The 20203-nt window shown below is 40.6% G+C and overlaps 1 protein-coding gene across 4 annotated transcripts in view; it reads right to left on the bottom strand.

Moving 5' to 3' along the window:
- CWF19L2 (CWF19 like cell cycle control factor 2) overlaps window positions 1–19771 on the bottom strand; it is a 74855-nt gene extending 55084 nt beyond the window's left edge. Inside the window, exons 1-4 of one of the 4 annotated variants that reach the window (XM_062615347.1) lie at window positions 19626–19771; window positions 5656–5775; window positions 3661–3768; window positions 1248–1367 (exon numbers count right to left, since the gene is read on the bottom strand). In XM_062615347.1, coding sequence (XP_062471331.1) covers window positions 1248–1367; window positions 3661–3768; window positions 5656–5775; window positions 19626–19685 — 408 coding nt within the window. In that variant the 5' untranslated portion in view covers window positions 19686–19771. Of the gene's footprint in view, window positions 1–1247; window positions 1368–3216; window positions 3289–3660; window positions 3769–4845; window positions 5008–5655; window positions 5776–8922; window positions 8947–19625 lie in introns of those variants that run through there. The other 3 variants (XM_062615350.1, XM_062615349.1, XM_062615351.1) reach the window with 3 other exon arrangements.
- Window positions 19772–20203: the final 432 nt, after the last annotated feature.

Genomic DNA, 20203 nt, shown 5'->3' with positions numbered 1-20203 from the left:
TTACCTGCAGTAGGAAAGATGGCTTACAGCAGAGTACAGGCATGCTGATCAGGCTGCAGGCTGCCTTTCAGCATTTGGATTAACCATGACAAGTGCAAGGTCCTACACCTGGGTCGGAGCAATCCCAGGCACAGCTACAGGTTGGGCAGAGAAGAGATTCAGAGCAGCCCTGCCGAGAAGAACGTGGGGGTGTTGGTTGATAAGAAAATGAACATGAGCCGGCAGTGTGCGCTTGCAGCCCAGAAAGCCAACCGTATCCTGGGCTGCATCAAAAGGAGTGTGACCAGCAGGTCGAGGGAGGTGATCCTGCCCCTCTACTCTGCTCTTGTGAGACCTCACCTGGAGTATTGTGTGCAGTTCTGGTGTCCTCAACATAAAAAGGACATGGAACTGTTGGAACAAGTCCACAGGAGGGCCACGAGGATGATCAGGGGACTGGAGGCACCTCCCGTATGAAGACAGGCTGAGAAAGTTGGGGCTGTTCAGCCTGGAGAAGAGAAGGCTGCGTGGAGACCTCATAGCAGCCTTCCAGGATCTGAAGGGGGCCTATAGGGATGCTGAGAGACTCTTCATTAGGGACTGTAGTGATAGGACAAGGGGTAATGGGTTAAAACTTAAACAGGGGAAGTTTAGATTGGATATAAGAAGGAAATTCTTTCCTGTTAGGGTGGTGAGGCACTGGAATGGGTTGCCCAGGGAGGTTGCGAATGCTCCATCCCTGGCAGTGTTCAAGGCCAGGTTGGACGAGGCCTTGGGTGATATGATTTAGTGTAAGGTGTCCCTGCCCATGGCAGGGGGGTTGGAACTTGATGATCTTAAGGCCCTTTCCAACCCTAATGATTCTATGATTCTATGAGGTAAGCTTTACAACACAGAAGAATGGTGCTCCTTCCACACACAACACGGAGATAAGGCCAGACCAGCAGTCTGTCACTGTTATTAAGTAAAAACATCCTAAAAGCCCTTCTAATATCACAGAACTTAGTAGTAACAAAATCATCTTTCTCCTGACCCAGAAGACAGCTCAAAGGCTTTTCTCCACAAGATAAGCCTGCTTTATGAACCCCTCCTATCCCAAACAGAACAAATAACTGACAAATTAAATTAAAAATCATTATCACACAATGCATCAGGCATTTGTTCAGAAACTATACAAAGACTTACATATTTGATTCAACTCATTGGTTCATTCATCACACAAAATTTAGAAAGATGCAGAAAAAAGTTGCTCTATTAATTCCTCCTACCTGCTCAAGTTCTTGAGTTTTCTGCCGTTCCAAGATCTTTTCTTTGTGCCGTTCACTTCTGACAGCTGCGGATGAAGTGGTTTTCAACAACATGAAGTCTAAATTCATCCATTCTTCTCTCTTTAAAATAAACACAAAGAATCAGTGTTCATACTTCTAACAAAAAACATGGCTTCAGTACAACTCAAACCAGTGCAACTACTCACAAACATTACTTAAAGTAAACAGCATAGGTTTTACAAACATATATTAAATACTTCAATGAAAAGCAAACATGATTTTAGGAAGCCAAATCTTTATTTTTTTTAATATTCACTTACACAAATTTCATAAATGTCTTTCTGTAATTTGAAATACATCTTCACAATGAATTTAAGATACCAGTAAACAAGCAAACCATCTAAAAGCTTACTATTTGCCTAAACAGTGTACATCTAGATCAATTCCCTTTCATCTCGCTAATTCTGAGTTCATGACCTCTTCCACCCTTCTAGCATATACAAAATCTACAATCAGTAATTGAGCATAGTTCATACCTCAAGCATCTAGGCCTTAACTGCACCCTCAATTACACATCTAAATTCTGTGAACTGTACCCATAATAACAGGTACAAAACTGCATTTACAAAACCAATGATAGTTTAAAAATGAGGACCACTCTCTGAAGAAAAGCAACATATAAAAAGCTTAGATATTCCTACTACCTTTATGCACACAAAACCTGAAGCCTCAAAAGAAAGCAGTGACATACACACTATAAACAACTACTATACAAAAATAAGTATTTGGAACAATTCAGTGGACAGTAAAGCAATCAAAATGGCAAGATTTCATCTATTTTGAAATATGTCCTTGCAGAAGACTCTTCGTATCTTCAGTAGCATTCAAATCTGAGTCGTCAATCCAAACAGATGCTATATGTCGAATTCTCTGTTATTTAAAAATTGTATTAGGCAAACACCAGAGATTTTCAGACGTGAAACACAACATTCCACTTCTCAGCTGTCCTCTGAGAAGGAACTGAAAAATAATCTATCTTCAAGTGATTCAATAGTGTCTATGCCCACACGAGTAAGCAACGTGGATCAACAGAAGTGGATGTGCATGGACCTCTTGAGGTCATCTGGCCAAACTCCCCAGCTCAAACAGGGCCACCTAGAGGCAGTTGCCCAGCACCATGACCAGACAGCCTGTAAAAATATCCAGGGCTGAAGATTCTACAAGCTCTCCTGGCAATCTGTGCCAGTGCCTAGTCACCCTCACAGTAAAAACCTGTTTCCTGATGTTCAGGAAGAAACTCCTGAGTTTCTGCCTATTGCCTCTGGGCCTGTCAAGTACCAATGAAAAGAGTCTGGATGTGACTCCTATATAGGCCTCGGATCTGCAGTTGGGAGGATGGGGAGTGGGGTGTCTGTGTCTCTCTCTCTCTATTTTAAGTAATCATTCTGGACTAGTCTGAGACTGGTCCTGTGGAGCATCTTGGGTGCACTTTGAGACCGTATCTTCTAATTTAGTTTAATCCAACAAAACAAGACTTCTTCATAATGTGAGCCAAAATACAAGAAGGAGGAATGACCAGGATATTGCTTTCAAAAGCAAACTCTTTATCCAAAAATAGAAAAGGACAAGGCACACTTTATACATGAAACGCTTGGATAAAATTGTTTTGGCAGTATAAATTATCATGACATACAGAAGGATCTGTACTGCATTACTTTATACTTTTCCAAGAAGATAGATATGATTCAGAGATCCTTTTTATTTCTTTCAACAAGTTGCACAAATTCAGAATGAGAAAAGCGGACTTTTTTCAGGAGTGGAATTGAACACTAAATTAAAAATCATAATTTCCACACAACTGAGAATGTCATGATATGTGACTATATTTATGTTACTAAAATCACAGCATTCCACTTCAGAATGACTCCATTTTCCAGAATAAACACTGCTTACTGGGCACAGGATTTACCTAGGATAATCAAAAGAAGCACCGATTCCATCAATATTGTTGCTGAAAGTTCTAGACCTCTCTTCCTTGTATCTGTTTAAGCATCACAGAAGCAAAAATTTGTTCAACTGTAGAACAGCCACTGAAATTTTGCAGAAAAAACAAAATGCTAGTCAAGGTCTTTAAGTGGACCTCTTCAAGAAAATCAAGCTCAGTTGCTAGAGCCTCAAAACATGATGAAAGGCACTGGTGCAAGGCAACTTTAAGTGTAGTTAAATACTAAGCAACTATTAGGTAGAGAAGTCATCCAACAAATGAAATGTAACATTACCTAGCTAAGCAAAGACATTTGTCTATAAAATATGTTTTGTTCAATGGACTGCAAAAGAGCTGTCAAGAAACCTAAGCACATTTCACATTCGGTCATGCTGAATTTATTTCTGGAGTACTTATCATACTGCTCACCTGCAGGGAGGGTTCATTTACAGCATCTGATTGTTTGTTGACCTTCCAAGCCTTTTCTGTGTTGCATGACTGTGACACATTTGACTCAACCCATTCAACTGAAGAATCCTAAAAATAAGAGTTAAATGGAAAGAATAATAATAACACATTAACATATTATTATATGTTGATAAAGTGCAATACTTTACCAAGTATACTGATAATCAATATTGATTCTGATTAGCATTACTAATATAATACTGCTTATTATTTAGAAATACTGACAAACTGGGGATCCCAACATAAGAAGGACATGGACTTGTTGGAGCGAGACCAGAGGAGGGCCACAAAGATGATGAGAGGGCTGGAACACCTCTGCTGCAGAGACAGGCTGAGAGAGTTGGGTTTGTTCAGCCTGGAGAAGAGAAGGCTCCAGGGAGACCTTAAAAGCAGCTTCCAGTACCTAAAGGGGGCTGGAGAAAGTACCTAAAGACAGCTGGAGAGAGGCTTTTCATAAGGACAAGGGAAAATGGCTGAAAGAGGGTAGATTCAGATTAGACATAAGAATTCTTCACTATGAGGCTGGTGAGACTGGAACAGGGTGCCCCAAGAAGTTGTGGCTTCCCCATCCCTGGAAATGTTCAAGACCTGGTGGGACAGGGCTTGGTACAATCTGGTCTAGTGGAAGGTGCCCTTGTCCACGGCAGGTGGGGTGAAACTACATGATTTCTAATGTTCCTTCCAACAAAAGCCATTCTATGATAATAAAAATAGAATATTGATATTCCCATAGGAGATTGCTCCTTCATGATCAAAACATTACACCATATATCACAGTATGTAACACTAGCTTATACTGACTTTTTATTAGCATAACACTGTTAAAAATGTCAGAATAAAAATAAAACCCAAACTAATTGTTTTTATGACATTACAAAAAACCCAAAAACTTTAAAAATCTAAATTCATTACAAAGTATATTTTACATTAAAATGTAAAATCAGTAGCAGTACAATATAAAGCACTGTACATGCTATCTCCTCCTATTTTCATATCCAACTTCCTACACTTGCAAACTGCACTGATATTTTACACTTGAAGCAAATAGGACTGTATTGAACAGTTTCTTTGCTATTCACATGAACCTGTCATGGGAATAGCAGACTTTGGATTGAAGGTATCAGCCAGTGACAGCCTGGAACTCACTGATGTGATCTGAAGGATTTTGATGACTCCAATGGGAAATGTGGGACATTTGTGCCTTAGGTTACTTCCCACACAGAAAAGCATAGTTAACCTCTGATACCAGTCCCTAGAAAACAGATTTCATACTGCATGTTCCTTCACTCAATAAGAGAGACTGTCTGCAAAGAGAAAATAAATAAAATAAAGTAAAATAAAATAAAATAAAATAAATATCACAGTGCTGACTTGCACAGAAATACTGGGAGGGTGCTTGACACAATGCTGCCAGAAAGCAACATCCAGATTTCTAACAGTCACTATAGTGTGTTGACAGAATGCCTCTCCATATGAAGGCATCTGCTTACAGATACAAATGCACAAGTTTGAGCCTTCCTTCAGATCCACATACAACTCCCATGCTGCTGAGTGTTTCCATGGAAAAATGCAGCAGTAACTCATGCTTAAAACTGAAGGCAAGCGTTTGCAGTTTTAGACACCTCATTCTGCCATGTACCACTGACTACAAGAAACCCACAAATTTTTCCACTCTTATCTTAGAATGAAGATTTTCTTCAATTTCTCTCTGCTGAAAAACTATAAATTCCTTAGATCCTAATGAATGAATTCAGTATTATAAAATTCACAAGCACTTATAACAGCAATTTTTAAATTGATTAAATAGTACATTAAAAAGACAAACTTTACACAATTTTTCCCAAAAGAAAATGGTGAGAATAAGGAGTAATTTTACTAACCATGTGTGCCCACAGAGGCTAGAATGCCACAGGTTTCAAAAATGTTGTTTGAAGCATTTTAAAGTGTCTTACTTACCGAAGAACTATCGAGTAAGTCATCCTTCTTTTCAGATTTTTGTTTCTTATTTTTTTTCTTTTCTTTCTTAGTTTTTTTTGAATGCTTATCCTTTTTCTTCTTTTTCTGCACAGAATGTTCCTACAAGTAAATATTTGTAAACAAGTAAGCCACCCAGATGAAAGAAAATCAGCTTGCCCAGAGAAGCTGACCCATCCCTGGAAGTGCTCAAGGCCAGGTTGGATGTGGCTTTGAGCAAAGTGTCCCTGCCCATTGCAGGGGTTTGGAACTAGATGATCTTTAAGATCCCTTCCAGCTCAAACCATTCATCCTAAACACGAGTGACATGAAGACAGTAAACTTCTGTTCTTCATTCTGAGAAGTCTTCTGTTCTTACAACCCTGTGAACTGCATATGATATGACAGAGTGAACTTCTGATTTTCTCTTTGAAAAAAATTCTCCAGGCAACTACTCCATTGCAAAGCACAGTTCACTACCTGTTAATTTGAGAAGTTAGCAAACCTGCCTTAGTGCACATTCACCTTTGAAAGTATCTCAGCCAGTGCAAAACTTGGAACTTCCATATAAATACTCTCAAGGACGATGCAAGTATAAAAGAATTAGCATTTGGGGCTGCAGAATGTTCTTTCCTTTCTGAAAAGAACATTATGGAGCTAATGACCAGAAACACTTTTGCACTACTTCTGAAAAAAAATAATACTCGCTGCAGAGAGTTTCAGTTCCTGAAAAGGATTTTTATAAACCACATAAATAACAAACTTTACAGCCTCAGAAGCCCCCTCAATTACTTTCAGCAGAAACATGACTTTCTCAAGCAACTTTAATGCTGAATATAACTTGCCATTAGAAAACTCTTTATCCCAATAATCACATCTGATTAAACAGGAGAAAAGCTACTTTTTATTACTACAACCCTAATTTTGTGTGAGAAGTCTTGCAAGATTGAGCTTGCTTTTGACTTTTGTTTGTTTGTGGTGCTGTTTGTTTGCAGGGGGGGTTTAATAACTAAAGTCAGAGCAAAAACTAAAGACGCAGTTTGTTTTTCACCCCCAAAGTCCAAGTTTTACCAAAAAGTGTGTTCAATCGTAAGCCAAAAAATCACATGCAATTTTAAAAAGACCAATATTTAAAACAAACAAACAACATCTGAGGAGATTAGACAACCAGTTGAAGTCTTTCCTCCAGGTCAGCTATTAGCTGTCTGCAATAGACTCTAGATGCAAGGCTGTGCACTGCACAAGACAGTTGCCTCCCTGCCACAGGCCAGTCTTCTCTTTTTGACACAGCCAAGAAGGAAACCTGCAGCTTTTATATCCATAGAAAACAAGGCTTGCAGGAAGATGACCAGTACACTGTAAGGGTTCAATGAACAGCAATGCATGCTAAAAAGTAAGTTAAAAAAGGAAAAAAAAAAATCAAACAAAACATCTATGCCCAAACAAAGCACCGTTTTAAACCCTCATCATCTACTTTCTTAGAAGCTCCGGGTGATAAGATAATGCACTGAAATGCAAGCAAGGCTGCTACCCAAATGTCTTCATTTTGAAAGAAGGGACTTTGAAGAAGGGGGAAAAAATACACACCAAAAAAACCACCCAAAAGTTTCAGCTCAAAAAAAGAGGCCAAGACACGGACTTCCACCTCTAGAATGAAGCTGAGAATCTACAAGGGTGAATACTAAAGTTTAACATTCAAAAGGCAGGGATTAAGAAAGAATAAGTTAAGAGCACATTGGGAAATTTATTCCAATATCAGAACAGTTTTCCCGTTTATAAATAAAGAAAACAACAAAAGAATAAGCAGGACCTTAATTCAGTGAGTGAAATAGTAGTTGAGCATAATGTAGGGTCACCAAAACCACACAGGACTCCAAAAAAAACAGGTGTTTCCTGCTACCTCCCCATGATCCAGAGAGCTCACTGGCTGACTCTGGCCACCCTAACACATCTGTCCATCTGGGACAACACCCTTCAAAGTTCATGTGGAAATCACTGACTGATATTCTCTGTTCTAGTCCATACAGTTGACAATGGCCCTTCTGTCTTAAAAAATACATTCTTGTGACTAAAATTAGGTAACTGAGCATGACACATTCATGTGCAAGTGAAAGGTCGTAACCCTCACAAAATGCCTACTAGTCACATATACACAAAGCCTAAGCTTATAACTGCACAGAGATGAAACAGTGGAGATAAAGGGATCTTGAACATAGCTCTAGATGGGAAAATGCAACAAAAACAAACTCCAAAAATGCTTGCTTCGCAAGTAAACGCAAAGCACATTGCCAGGAGTTACACTGGGTAAAGGGCAGGCTTTCATTGCATACTGCAATACTCCATTTCACTTCTGGTTGAAAAAGACTTGCAGATGGATCAAACAGTTCCCTTCCACCCCTTTAGCAGTTCTTGGGTATACATATCTATTTACACTTTAAATAAAGGCCAAACTCAGCTTGTCAATATGTCTACAACTGATCTGCTCTTTGCCTGCCTAGGAAGATCTAGGCTTTTATCTTTCTCTACAATAACAGGAATTTTTTTTTTTTAATTACTATTTCCTTCCTGTTACTAAAGTTACAAATATATATTGGATAAAATGAAATTAACATTATAAATAAGGTAGAAAAGAAGATGTTATATCTTTTATTAGATCTAAGAATACACAAAATAGGCAAGTATTTAGGTAATTGAGATACATGATCCTAATAAAAGAGGTGTATCATCAGTTTGGCTGAAGTATACAAACACATATTCAGAACACAGAATGATAAGAAATCATCATCAAACTGCAGCCTATTGTCTCCTGAATAGCAAATGAAACAGGACTGGGCAAGATGAATCTTTAGTGGCAATACCACCAGATTGTTAAAGACGGACACAAAAGCATTAGGTTAAAATTTGTTTCTTCTTAGACAAAAATACAAAGTATAAAAGACTCCTAACAATATCTGTATGCAATTTTTTTTTAAAGCTGCCTAGATATTTTAAAAGGTGAAAGAAGCTGTATTTTCACCTAAATTATCACTTATACATGAGACTAGAAAGTTATCAGCGATACTGATCCTTTCTATCTCTAAAACCTATCTAGCTCCCTCTACCATCAAACTGCAATATTCATTTGTTACTGTAGTGAATACTTTGCCCTCACACACACACGGAGTTATTTCAAGGGGGGAAGGGAGGAAAATCTGTACACATTACTAGCTTCAAACCTTACCTTTCTATTCTATTTGTCTTTTATGACACATTACTAGCTTCAAACCTTACCTTTCTATTCTATTTGTCTTTTATGACACAGGGCTTGCTAGCATCTTACGCTGAAAAGGAATTAAAACTAGTTAAGTCCCCTGTCAGATTTACTGGTTTATGCTATGAAGGCCAACTCTCATAGTTTCACATCTCTCAACCCACAGGAGCTTAAGAATTTAATTCACATTAAGGCTCATTAACACTTTATGATACCACAAAAATATCCAACAAACTGCTCAATGGCTACCTGCCACTGAAGGCCAGGGCTCCGTTCCCATAGCTCTCCTCTCCACACTCCCCCTCCTGTGTGTTCCCACCACCTTGCCTGCACCAGCCTGTCACTGTACTCCAGCCTCAGGGGAAGCCACTTCAAGGACCACCCCGACACAGTGAATCCCCCAAAAATAGGGTGCAGCCTCCTGCAGATCAAGCGTTTAAGCTACCCCTCTGGAAAGGTCATCAAGGCTGCTAGTTTAAACACAAGGATCAAGGGAGAAAATGTGAACTTCAGGGTGGAAGAAGCACAGGGAAAAAACTCATTTTAGCAACAGCTTACTGTTAGACAAGTTCAAAAGATCTAACACCTGATGGCAGTCAGACATCAACAGAAGGCACACAAAATTTAAACAATTAGCTTTTCTTTCTAATTTCAGGATCAATTCCCATCCTATCATACAATCCATTCTACTCATTTACCAGCTCAGCTACAAGAAAGGTTGCTGTGGCCTGCATTACCCTCCCAGCTTCCATCGCCCCAAAGCTTAGGGCCAGAAGCTCTGGTTACATGAGTGCTTATCTTCAGGATAAGCATACTCTTCCTTGCAGTTTTGATGCTTTTATATCAATTCTCTCAGTAACACACTTATTTTTGTGAATGCTTAGACTGTTTTTCTACCCTCAATATTCCCATTATTGTTACATCCATGAAGGAGGATAGGAGTGGCAATACAAGTAAGGGCTTAGCTTCCACCTGAATCACAATAGAGTCCTGACTGTACCTACACCTCCTCCATACACAGCTGTGCCACCACTGTCATTTTCACCTGCCAAAAGGCACAGAACACAGGTCACTGAAAAGATCACCGCTTAAATTACTTAAGCTTCTTGCGACAAATAATCATTAAAGAACAGTCAGACGAGTAGACTGTAGGAGATGTCAGCCTTCAGTCAGAAACATCTGGAAGTCAGTAACTGTTTCTGCTGGTACACCTGCAGACACAACAGATAAATAGATACACTATGATAGCTACTACTGCTAGGAAACTGTAGACAGACACTTCACATTAATGTAGGATGTCTCCACTCCTGTGGCAGCAGAAACTGTAGTGGAAGGACTCACAGAAGATAACAGTGAAGACATGTCTTCATCACTTACCTTCTAAAATTACCTATCTTTTAAACCAAAGGTGTTGCTTACAAAAATGCATACAGAGGTGTTCTGTCGGAAGTCTGAAAACCTGCAGTATTCACTTCTCAGGGCTGTTACTCTCCTAACATCACTCAAAGATATGAGTATAGTAATACTAACATGCTTATTCCCTTTGACAGAGAGAGTCAAGGATGTAACACTTCATAAAGGATTTAAAAGGGAAAGAACAAAAAGGAAGGTGCTTAGTATTGCAGCACAGAAGCAATTTCCACAAATACCAGCTCTATAACCTTTACCAGTGATATATTTTGCTACTAATTTCTGTATTTTCCACTGAAAACTGAAGTGTAAAATACTGACAAAGCATTCCATCACCTAGGCAAAACTGATCACTGCATCAGCCCAATGGTTAGGCTTTTACAAGGAAATACCTGACAAGTACTTCACCAGGAAAACATGCGGACTTCACAGCTTGTTTAGAGTTCAAATACAGTGAACTCAGTGATATTGATACACTTTGTTGTTTGGGGTTTTTTTTATTTTATGTTGTATTTTCAAAGAAAATAAATCAAAACATGTAAACCAACAATAAAGGAAAAGGTCTAAGTCAAAGGCATCAAACAAGATGTTTCAAAAAATAATGGGCTTGCAGATCTCTAATCAATTTTTTTCAGAAACCTAAATAAGTAAAACTAAACACACAGTTTCTTGTTTGTGCAATGATCCTGTTCCAAGATATCATTTCATTTACATTGTTTCAAGAATATATTTTATTCATTTGAAATACTGAGTGAGGTCTTATCTACCTACACTCAGCTTTTTCTTCTTTAAATCAGTAAGTACCGCTATCAGGAAAAACTTGTAATCTATCAGTAATCCCTAACAAATAAAGGTGGGATCTGCTGCACAAGCAATGGTCAAATCACATCACTCTCAGAGGCCAAAGAGTGAAAAATCTCAAGTGGAAAACACTTGAGTGAAAGCGATGTGAAAACCAACAAGTAACAGAAGAGCAACACCAAAGGAGAAAAATACATCATAGCACAGATGCAAAAATAATTCAAAATTGAATTATAAGGGGTTATTTTTAATTAAAAGCATTCATGTCTAGGAAAAGCACACATCTGTGCACTTCCCAAAACACCCAGCAAATTATTTTCTTGTTCTAAACTTGCAAACTAAAACAGTAGTGTCATGAGCTACTGCACTCATCAAAACAAGACTCTATTTCTAGAGCTTAATGGCAATTTACATATCAACACCTAATTATTTGATTACTAATCATTATCATAAACATTACCAGCTGCTGGGTTCTACCAGTGCAGTTGGGAGGGCAGAGGATATAAATAAAAGAATATGTTCCCAAAATGTAAAAGAGAAATCTCAATAAATGAGTTGGGGGGTATTTTAGTTCTTCAAAAGTGGAAGATCATAACTGGTAAAAAACATGACTAGTAAATAAAACAAAAAGAAGCAACTCCGTTCAGCTTGTTTTAAAGGTAAAAGATGCTAAATAAATCTATTTCTATAACTGTTTCAAAATCTACTATATATTTAATCTCTTGATTATTGTGGGTATGGAATCTGCAAGCGTGATCTAATCCGATTCTTCTGTGGGTGACTGGGGAAGAATTACTTCTGAAGAGATAAAGAAGGTTCTCTCAGACTCCTCACTGTCCTACGTATCAAGGACACAGTTAAAGTGCTCCCTTTTATCTTATGCCCCAAATATACACTCTATAGAACAGAAGACAGACTAATAATTTCCAATATTTTATAATAAAAAGGTCCCTTAAGGCGATTTTGTTGAACATCTCATCTTTCCAGAAACACAAGTGCGAAAGTCAGTAATTTCTGCAAACTTCTTGGATCATCAGAAGCAAAGACCTATGCAGCTTCCCAAGCGTCTCTCCCAAAGCAAAAAGCAGGAGCTTCCAAGACTGTAAGCACCAAATAACTGTCTTGGCGACGTTAGCCACATATGAAAAGTCCCTGCACTTCTCTTTTTTTGCCTTTGCAAGCAAGATGATCAAAAGGCACAGAGATAAAGCCTTGCAGTAGTTTTCTCCCAGTTCTGTTAACCACTATAGCAGCAGGCAGTCTAATCATAATCAAAGTAACCTAAGCAAAGCAGAGAAAAACAATACACTTAAGACATTAACCCATTCTCACTTACTGATGTTATCGGTAATATACATATTTTAATGAACAAATTAACATCTTTAGGAGTTCATAAACTTTAGAAATAGTCTATTTTCTTCAAATGAGGACTGGTTTTCCTTCTTCAGGAAGAAGTAGGGAAGAAAAACCCCCTACCAATATATTTCCAAGTTTTCTCCTGCGTAAGAGTTCAAGCAGAGTACCCTCAAGGGGAGGTTGTTTGCATTTTACTGCTTTCTTCTTTTTCTGAATGCAGAGAGGAAAAGACAGATTTTCATGCCTGCTTGTGTTCAGAACATAAAAAGCAAAAATGGAGTTCAAACTTAGCTAAGTACTGACTATTGCTAACTGCGTGATACTTAACCGGGATATCAATTACTTAAGCTAAATACAGAAGATTTAACCACTTTATCAAAGCTGGTTTAAATGGTACTATGTCTGAACTATTAGTACATATTACATATATATCTATACCCTATATATTTATACATACTAAAAATATATATTCATCTGTAGGCCTTCCAAGTTACAGTGTCTTTCAACTTCAAGGAAGACAGAAATGTTATTCCATCAGCGAAAAGGTGGCAGCAAGTTAGCTCCAGTTCTGAAGAGCTGACAGCAGAGTATTGTAGTGCAGAGATGTGGCAACTACAACATCCTTATGCTTCCATGCTACAAAATTCTAAACTGATTTTGACAGAAATAACAGAGTAACTACACAAGAAGCCTTGGAAATGTTTTTATTTTACAGTTTTGTTCCTAAATTTCTCTATCAGCCAAAATAGGGATAAAGGAAACACTATAGCCTCCTTTATCCCCCATGGACTTAAATAGTCCGTGTAGGGCTTAATACACTCTTTTGCTAACACATTCTAAAACTCCGGTGCAGAAATGGGGGCAGGAGGGAAACTACCAACCTTCAACATGTCCTTTCCTTACTTCAAATTTCAGTTCCTACTGCAAGACAAAGAAACAGTTGAAGAACACATATATGATTGAAAAATGGATGACCCAGGGAATTACAGACCAGTCAGTCTCACCTCTGTGCCTGGCAAAATGTCAGAGCAGATTCTTCTGGAAGGCATGCTAAGGCACATGAAAATCAACAAGGTGCTTGGTGACAGCTAGCATGGCTTCACTAAGGGGAAATCCTGCCTGACCAATTTGGTGGCCTTCTATGATGGGGTTACAGAACTGATGGACAGGGGTTGATGTCATCTACCTGGACTTGGGCAAAGTGTTCAACACTGTCCCACACAACCTCCTTGTCTCTAAATTGGAGAGACATCAATTTGATGGATGGACCACTTGGTGGATAAAGAACTGGCTGGATGGCCACACGCAAAGAGTTGTGGTCAATGGCTCAATGTCCAGCTGGAGACCAGTAACGAGTGGTGTCCCTCAGGGATCGGAGTTGGGACCGGTCTTGTTTAACATCTTCGTCACTGACATGGACAGTGGGATTGAGTGCGCCCTCAGCAAGTTTGCCGATGACACCAAGCTGTGTGGTTTGGTTGATATGCTGGAGGGAAGGAATGCCATCCAGAGGGACCTCGACACACTTGTGAGGTGGGCTGATGCCAACCTTATGAAGTTTAACCATGCCAAGTGCAAGGTCCTACAACTGGGTCGGAGCAATCCCAGGCACAGCTACAGGTTGGGGAGAGAAGAGATTCAGAGCAGCCCTGCTGAGAAGGACTTGGGGGTGTTGGTTGATGAGAAAATGAACATGATCAGGCAGTGTGCACTCGCAGCCCAGAAAGCCAACCGTATCCTGGGCTGCATCAAAAGGAGCGTGACCAGCAGGTCGAAGGAGGTGATCCTGCCCCTTTACTCTGCTCTTGTAAGACCTCACTTGGAATACTGTGTGCAGTTCTGGTGTCCTCAACATAAAAAGGACAAGGAGCTGATGGAAGAAGTCCAGAGGAGGTCACAAGGATGATCAGGGGACTGGAGCACCTCCCATATGAAGACAGGCTGAGAAAGTTGGGGCTGTTTAGCCTGGAGAAGGCTGCGTGAAGACCTCATAGCAGCCTTCCAGTATCTGAAAGGGGCTTATAGGGATGCTGGGGAGGGACTCTTCATTCGGGACTGTAGTGATAGGATAAGGGGTAATGGGTTAAAACTTAAACAGGGGAAGTTTAGATTGGATATGAGGAAGAAGTTCTTTACTGTAAGGGTGGTGAGGCACTGGAATGGGCTGCCCAAGGAAGTTGTGAATGCTTCATCCTTGGTGGTGTTCAAGACCAGATTGGATGAAGCCTTGCGCTAGATGGTTTAGTGTGAGGTGTCCCTGCCCATGGCAGGCAGGGTTGGAACTAGATGATCTTAAGGTCCTTTCCATCCTTAACTATTCTATGATGATAAAGACAACAGTGCCATGAGCAATAACAACAAAAAAAGCCCTGATCCTTACAGCACTTTTCAGTGCTACTCAATGCACCCAAGAGAATCCCTGGAAGTCATGGAGTCTGACTTAGCTTTAGGTTGCTTAGAAGTAGAAAGATAATACCATGGAAAAGTAACAGAGACTCATAGAGTGCACACTTTCAGTAAGAGGCTAAAAAGTAATACTGAGTAAGTTTCTCACTGACAGGCTGAGAGAGCTGGGGTGGTACAGCCTGGAGAAGGCTCCAAGGAGACCTCAGAGCAGCCTTCCAGTAACTAAAGCAGACTTACAAGAAAGCTGGAGAGGAACTTTTTATAAAAGCAAGTAGGGATAGGATGAGGGGGAATGGATTTAAACTGACAGGGGGAAGATTTAGATTAGATACTGGAATTAAGTTATTTTCTGTGAGGGTGCTGAGACACTGGCACAAGTTTCCCAGAGAAGCTGTGGCTGACCCATCCCTGGTAGTGTTCAAGGCCAGGTCGGATAGGGCTTTAAGCAACTTGGTCTAGTGGAAGGTGGCCCTGCACACAGCAAGCGGTTGGAACTGGATGAGCTTTAAGGTCCCTTCGAACACAAACCATTATATGATATAAGGATACAGGGACAAAGCACCTCTAATGATTAAATCCCATAGAAAACCATGTCACTGCCTCAAGATCCTTTCCAACACTGTACAAAAAAAAAAAAAAAAAAAAAAACACACCTGTAAAACCACAGTACCTGATATTTCACAAATTTTACTCCATCACACTTCCTTGTATTGAATTTCTCAGTGCTCTGTCATTCTCAGAACTTCACACACTAGTATCCCAACTCAAAAATGTTTAGTAATATTCAGAGAAGCTTATGAAAGTGGATACAGGGTTAAACCCAAAGTGAGATATCATCTCCAAAATATGCCTGTATCCTCCAGCAATTTGATGCTCAGCAGCTTTTCAAACAGTAACTTTTAACATATATTTTTTAACTTTTAGCTTATTCTTGTTTGTATAAACCTGAAGTGTCAGTATTTGCAACACGCCGGACAAGTTCACTGTGCATCATCTGAAAGTGCATTTATTTCATCTGCTCTAAGCTGGCCACCTACAAATTCCTTACTATGATCTAGTTCTTGTGTTGAAAGAGACAGCAGAGAGCAACTCCCTATTCCTTCTCCGTAATACTTATGATTTTACACAACTCATATTAACTTTTTTCAGCCTATTTTTCCCCCAGCCTAAAAACTTTAGTTTCCAGGACAGTCTGTACCAAGATCATTTCTGGCACCTTTCTTCCCACCTTCTCAAGGCTGCTGTGTTCTCCTTGCAACGCTGGTACATGGACTGCATATGCTATTTGATATTATGCAAAAATCAGTAATATATCTGTGTAACCATTTCCTTTGTTCTTTGTTTCTTTCCCAGTAACTTCTAACACTTGATTAGCTCTTGTCTGAGCAATGATGTAGCATACTTATGCAGCTATTTACTCCCCAGGTCTTAGCCTTGAGGGGTAAAAGTCAACTCTGAGCCTACTGCTATATATAGAAAATTAGGGCTGCCTTCTTCCAGGAAATTAGGCTTCTGCATTTGGTTTTATTTAGTATCATACAAAAGTTGCAGATGTGGTTTTAAGATTTCCACTGGGAGTAATCTGTATTCACGGCATTTTAAAAATATGCCAAACAATACAATGATGGTCTGTTTCTTGTTCAAAGAAAAAGAAAATCACAAAATTCAACACAGCTCCCATATATATACATTGTAATAAAGCAAATCCTATTGATAAAAAAACAAGCAAACAAATCACACCACACCAGACTTAGTTTCATCCTAACACCTCCAAACCAGTTTTTAAATATTCTTTAACAAGGCTGATGAGCAGCATCTAAACCTGCAAGAATGTATTAACACTGAGAGTTAGGACCTATGAAGCCATATTACCATCAAAGAGCTCTTGAAACATAACCTAACAGGAAGAAGTGTAGCCCCCACACTCAAGATACCATGCTTTCTAGTAGCAACTCAACTCTGCCAGCACCAACCTTCACCCTTTTCCTGGCACAGCCTCTGCATGAACAAGTGCTCTCAACCCCAACTTCAACCTTTTCTCTATGAGAGTAGCTCTGGTTCATTGTTGCAGTGTTTCTCCAACATACTGTCACCAAACCTCCTTTCTCACGTTTATTGTCTCCCCAAATTGAGACCTACCTAAACACGATGAGAGGTTAAATGCAAATTGATTGCCTTTTCCATAGATTGCAGCATATTTTATACCACAATCCAGTTACTATTAAATCATCACAAAAGTGTTTAATGCTACATCTTTTATTGCAAATTAAAGTACTTTAGAGATAGTAAGAAAAAAAAATCCACAGATATTTGGAAAGAGGAAGTTATACCAAAATTTTTAAATAACATCCTCAATGAACATTTTTGTTTTATGTTAAGCTGTTCATGCAAATAGAAGCAAACAAGAAAAGAGGAAAATGGTTATTTAATAAACTACTCAACTTCTGACACTGTGAAAAGGTTTTAAAAAAGCAACCATTTATCAATGTTTTTTACTCAGGCTGTCATAAGTGGGATCCCAAAGGATCAATACTGGGCCCCACACTGCTCAACATCTTCATAAATGATCTGGATGATGGGACTGAAAGCAGCCTCACCAAGTTTGCTAATGACACTGAACTGGGTGGCAAGGTGGACACATCAAAAGGGCGAGACCTCTTACAGGCATATTGATAGAGGCTGAAGAATGGGCTACCAAGAACAGTACAAAGTTTAACGAAGACAAGTGCAAGGTCCTGCATCATGGATGACATAACCAAAGAGCACAGTCCAGGTTCAGATCTGTGTGGCTGAGAAGCAGCCTTGCTGAAAGTAGCTTGGGGTCCAGGAGGACTACAAGCTGCACAGGGGTCAGCAGCATGCCATTGCAGCAATAAAGGAAAATCCAATCCTGAGCTGCATCTGCAGAGGCATCACTAACAGAGATAAGAGATGCGAACTTCCCACTCTGGTCAGTACTTGTCAGGCCATGCCTGGAGTACTGTGTCCAGCGCTGGTCCCCACTACTGAAGAAAGACTTGGGCAGGCTGGTTTGAGTCCAAAGGAGAGCCATGAAGATCATCAAGGGGCTGGAGAACCTGCCCTATGAGGAAAGGCTGAAAGAGGTAGGTCTTCTCTCCCTGGAGAAGAGGCATCTAAGAGGGGGACCTCATCACAGTATTCCAGTACTTAAAGGCAGTTATAAGGAGGAAGGAGGCTCTCTCTTCACAAGGAGGAAGCCACATGAAGATCACAAGGATTAAAATCCCATCACTGGAGATTTTCAAGATGCAATTGCACAGAGCACTAGATAATCTCATCTAGGGTCCCCTTTCCACAATGTGTCTGACCCAGTGATCCTCAGAGGTCCTTCCAACCAGGGTTGTTCTATGATTCTAAGAGAGTTGCAATGCCCCAGACAGCTTGCTGTACAAGTGGCACCAACTGAGAAGAAAAGGCACCAACTGGAAGCAAAAAGTATGTAGGATGCCATTATCCTACTTAAGAGTATTCTCTGAACATCCAAGAGATTGAACTGAGCAAAGGAGCACTCTTAAATGTATCATACAGCAGTTCACATAGAGCAAAAGACATCTTAAAAACAACAACAAACTTCTGCAGGATAGTATTATTAAGTTAGAGAAATTTCCCTTCATCTGCTTGTCAAAAAGGGGGAAGCACAGTACAGCAGGATCACCCCACACTTCTGAAGTCACTGAAGGGAAGTTCTATTGTCAGGAAATGGTTCTACAACTGTGCAATCCTGTGTCTTCCTGCGTTGCCTTGAGAAAAGCCACCACTACCACGTAAGCCTCAGACTGTTCAGGCCATTTTGCCATTGCTTTTTTTCTGAAAATATCTTTGCCCAGTAAAATCTGGTTGCTGCTTACTTTGGCCTTCTTCACTCAAAACACCATCAGCAAAACCTCATACTTTTTCCATAGCCTGTCCTTCTCTTACACTTTCTTTCCATATAGTTCCACTCCTTAAACTTCAAAACAAGTCACGTCATCTAACTGATGTGCCATTTCCTATATTATCATTCATTTTACCTATGAGTACCAAACAGGGCATATAGTCAGATTTTAAATACAATGCACCAGGGTTAGCACAAGTCTCCAAGTCACCACAACTCTACCAACAAAGCACTTCTCAGAGAGGGCCTCCCAATTCTTGTCTAACTCTACAGCAACATATAACCAAGCAACATTCCGCTCCACAAAACCCAGCTGTCCCAGTTCTGTTCCAAGTTACTACTACTCCATGACTGAAGAGCTGTAATGGAGGGATGCTGACTCCTTAGAAAAGACAGACCTGGACGACAAGGAGGACAATTTACCTTTTATGCCTCGTTTAAGGAAAGACTGAGAGCTGGGGCTGTTCAGCCTACAGCAGAGAAGGCTGGGCAGTGGGGATGGTGTCCTCAATATATATACAAATATCTGAAGAGAGGGTGTAAGGAAGATCGACCCTGGCTCTTTCCAAAGGTGTAAGCACAGAAACACACAGTAAGTAAAACACCACGCGGATCAGTATCACTACAAGTGGCAAAACACATTAACTTGGGTTAACTCAAAACTAAATTCCCGTTGCTCTCTGCCGCCCGCGGTATCGCAGCCCAGCTCCGGTGAGGCAGAAGGGGCTCTGCCCAGGGCGTCCCCTCCGCCAGCTGCCGATGCGGGCTGAAGGCAGCGGCCTGCGCAAGCCGAGACCGCCCCATCCCCGGCCTGGGGGAGGTGGCACCCGGGGAAGGGTCGTGCCGTGCCCCCACCTTTGCCCGCTGCTCCCTGTGCGCCGCCGGGCTCTGCTCGCTCTCACACCCGGACGCCATCGCTGCTCCACACCGGAAACCAACCGCCGTGCAGCAACCCCGCCGTACAGCGAAGCCGCAAAACTGTCGTAAACGGCGTTCCGGACAACGGCGGGGCGGCAGCGGCTGAGGCGGCGGAGCCATTGCCCATGCAGGCTTCGGCAGTGGCCGGCTCCAGCGCTGTCGGTCCCATGGCACAGTTTCCCCAACTTCCATCACAGCTTCAGTACCAAAGGTAGCTTGCGGAGGGTATCACGGCCTCGCAGGTTAAGGTCACAGCAGGTACCGTGTACCCTAGTACCCTACGCATCTGCGGGGATGTGCCCGGGGCGGGGAGGAGGGGAATTCAAAGTCACCTTTAAGCACTTGTAAGTTGCAGTTGGCTAACAGTGTTTTTGACAAAGCTGCTGTATCTCGGGTGAAGCAAATGTTTATCTGAGACATGGTTTCTTTGGGATTAGATCAGAGCATTATTAATCTGTCTGACACCAAATGTGTTCACAGTTGGCAAGAAATTATTCCCGTAAAGGTCTAGCAAG

The sequence above is a fragment of the Pezoporus occidentalis genome, unplaced genomic scaffold (genome assembly GCF_034315485.1).
Source record: "Pezoporus occidentalis ecotype Australia unplaced genomic scaffold, CSIRO_AGI_Poc_V1 ctg18, whole genome shotgun sequence".
NCBI classification, from domain to species: domain Eukaryota; kingdom Metazoa; phylum Chordata; class Aves; order Psittaciformes; family Psittacidae; genus Pezoporus; species Pezoporus occidentalis.
This window is presented reverse-complemented; position numbering and strand designations above follow the sequence as displayed.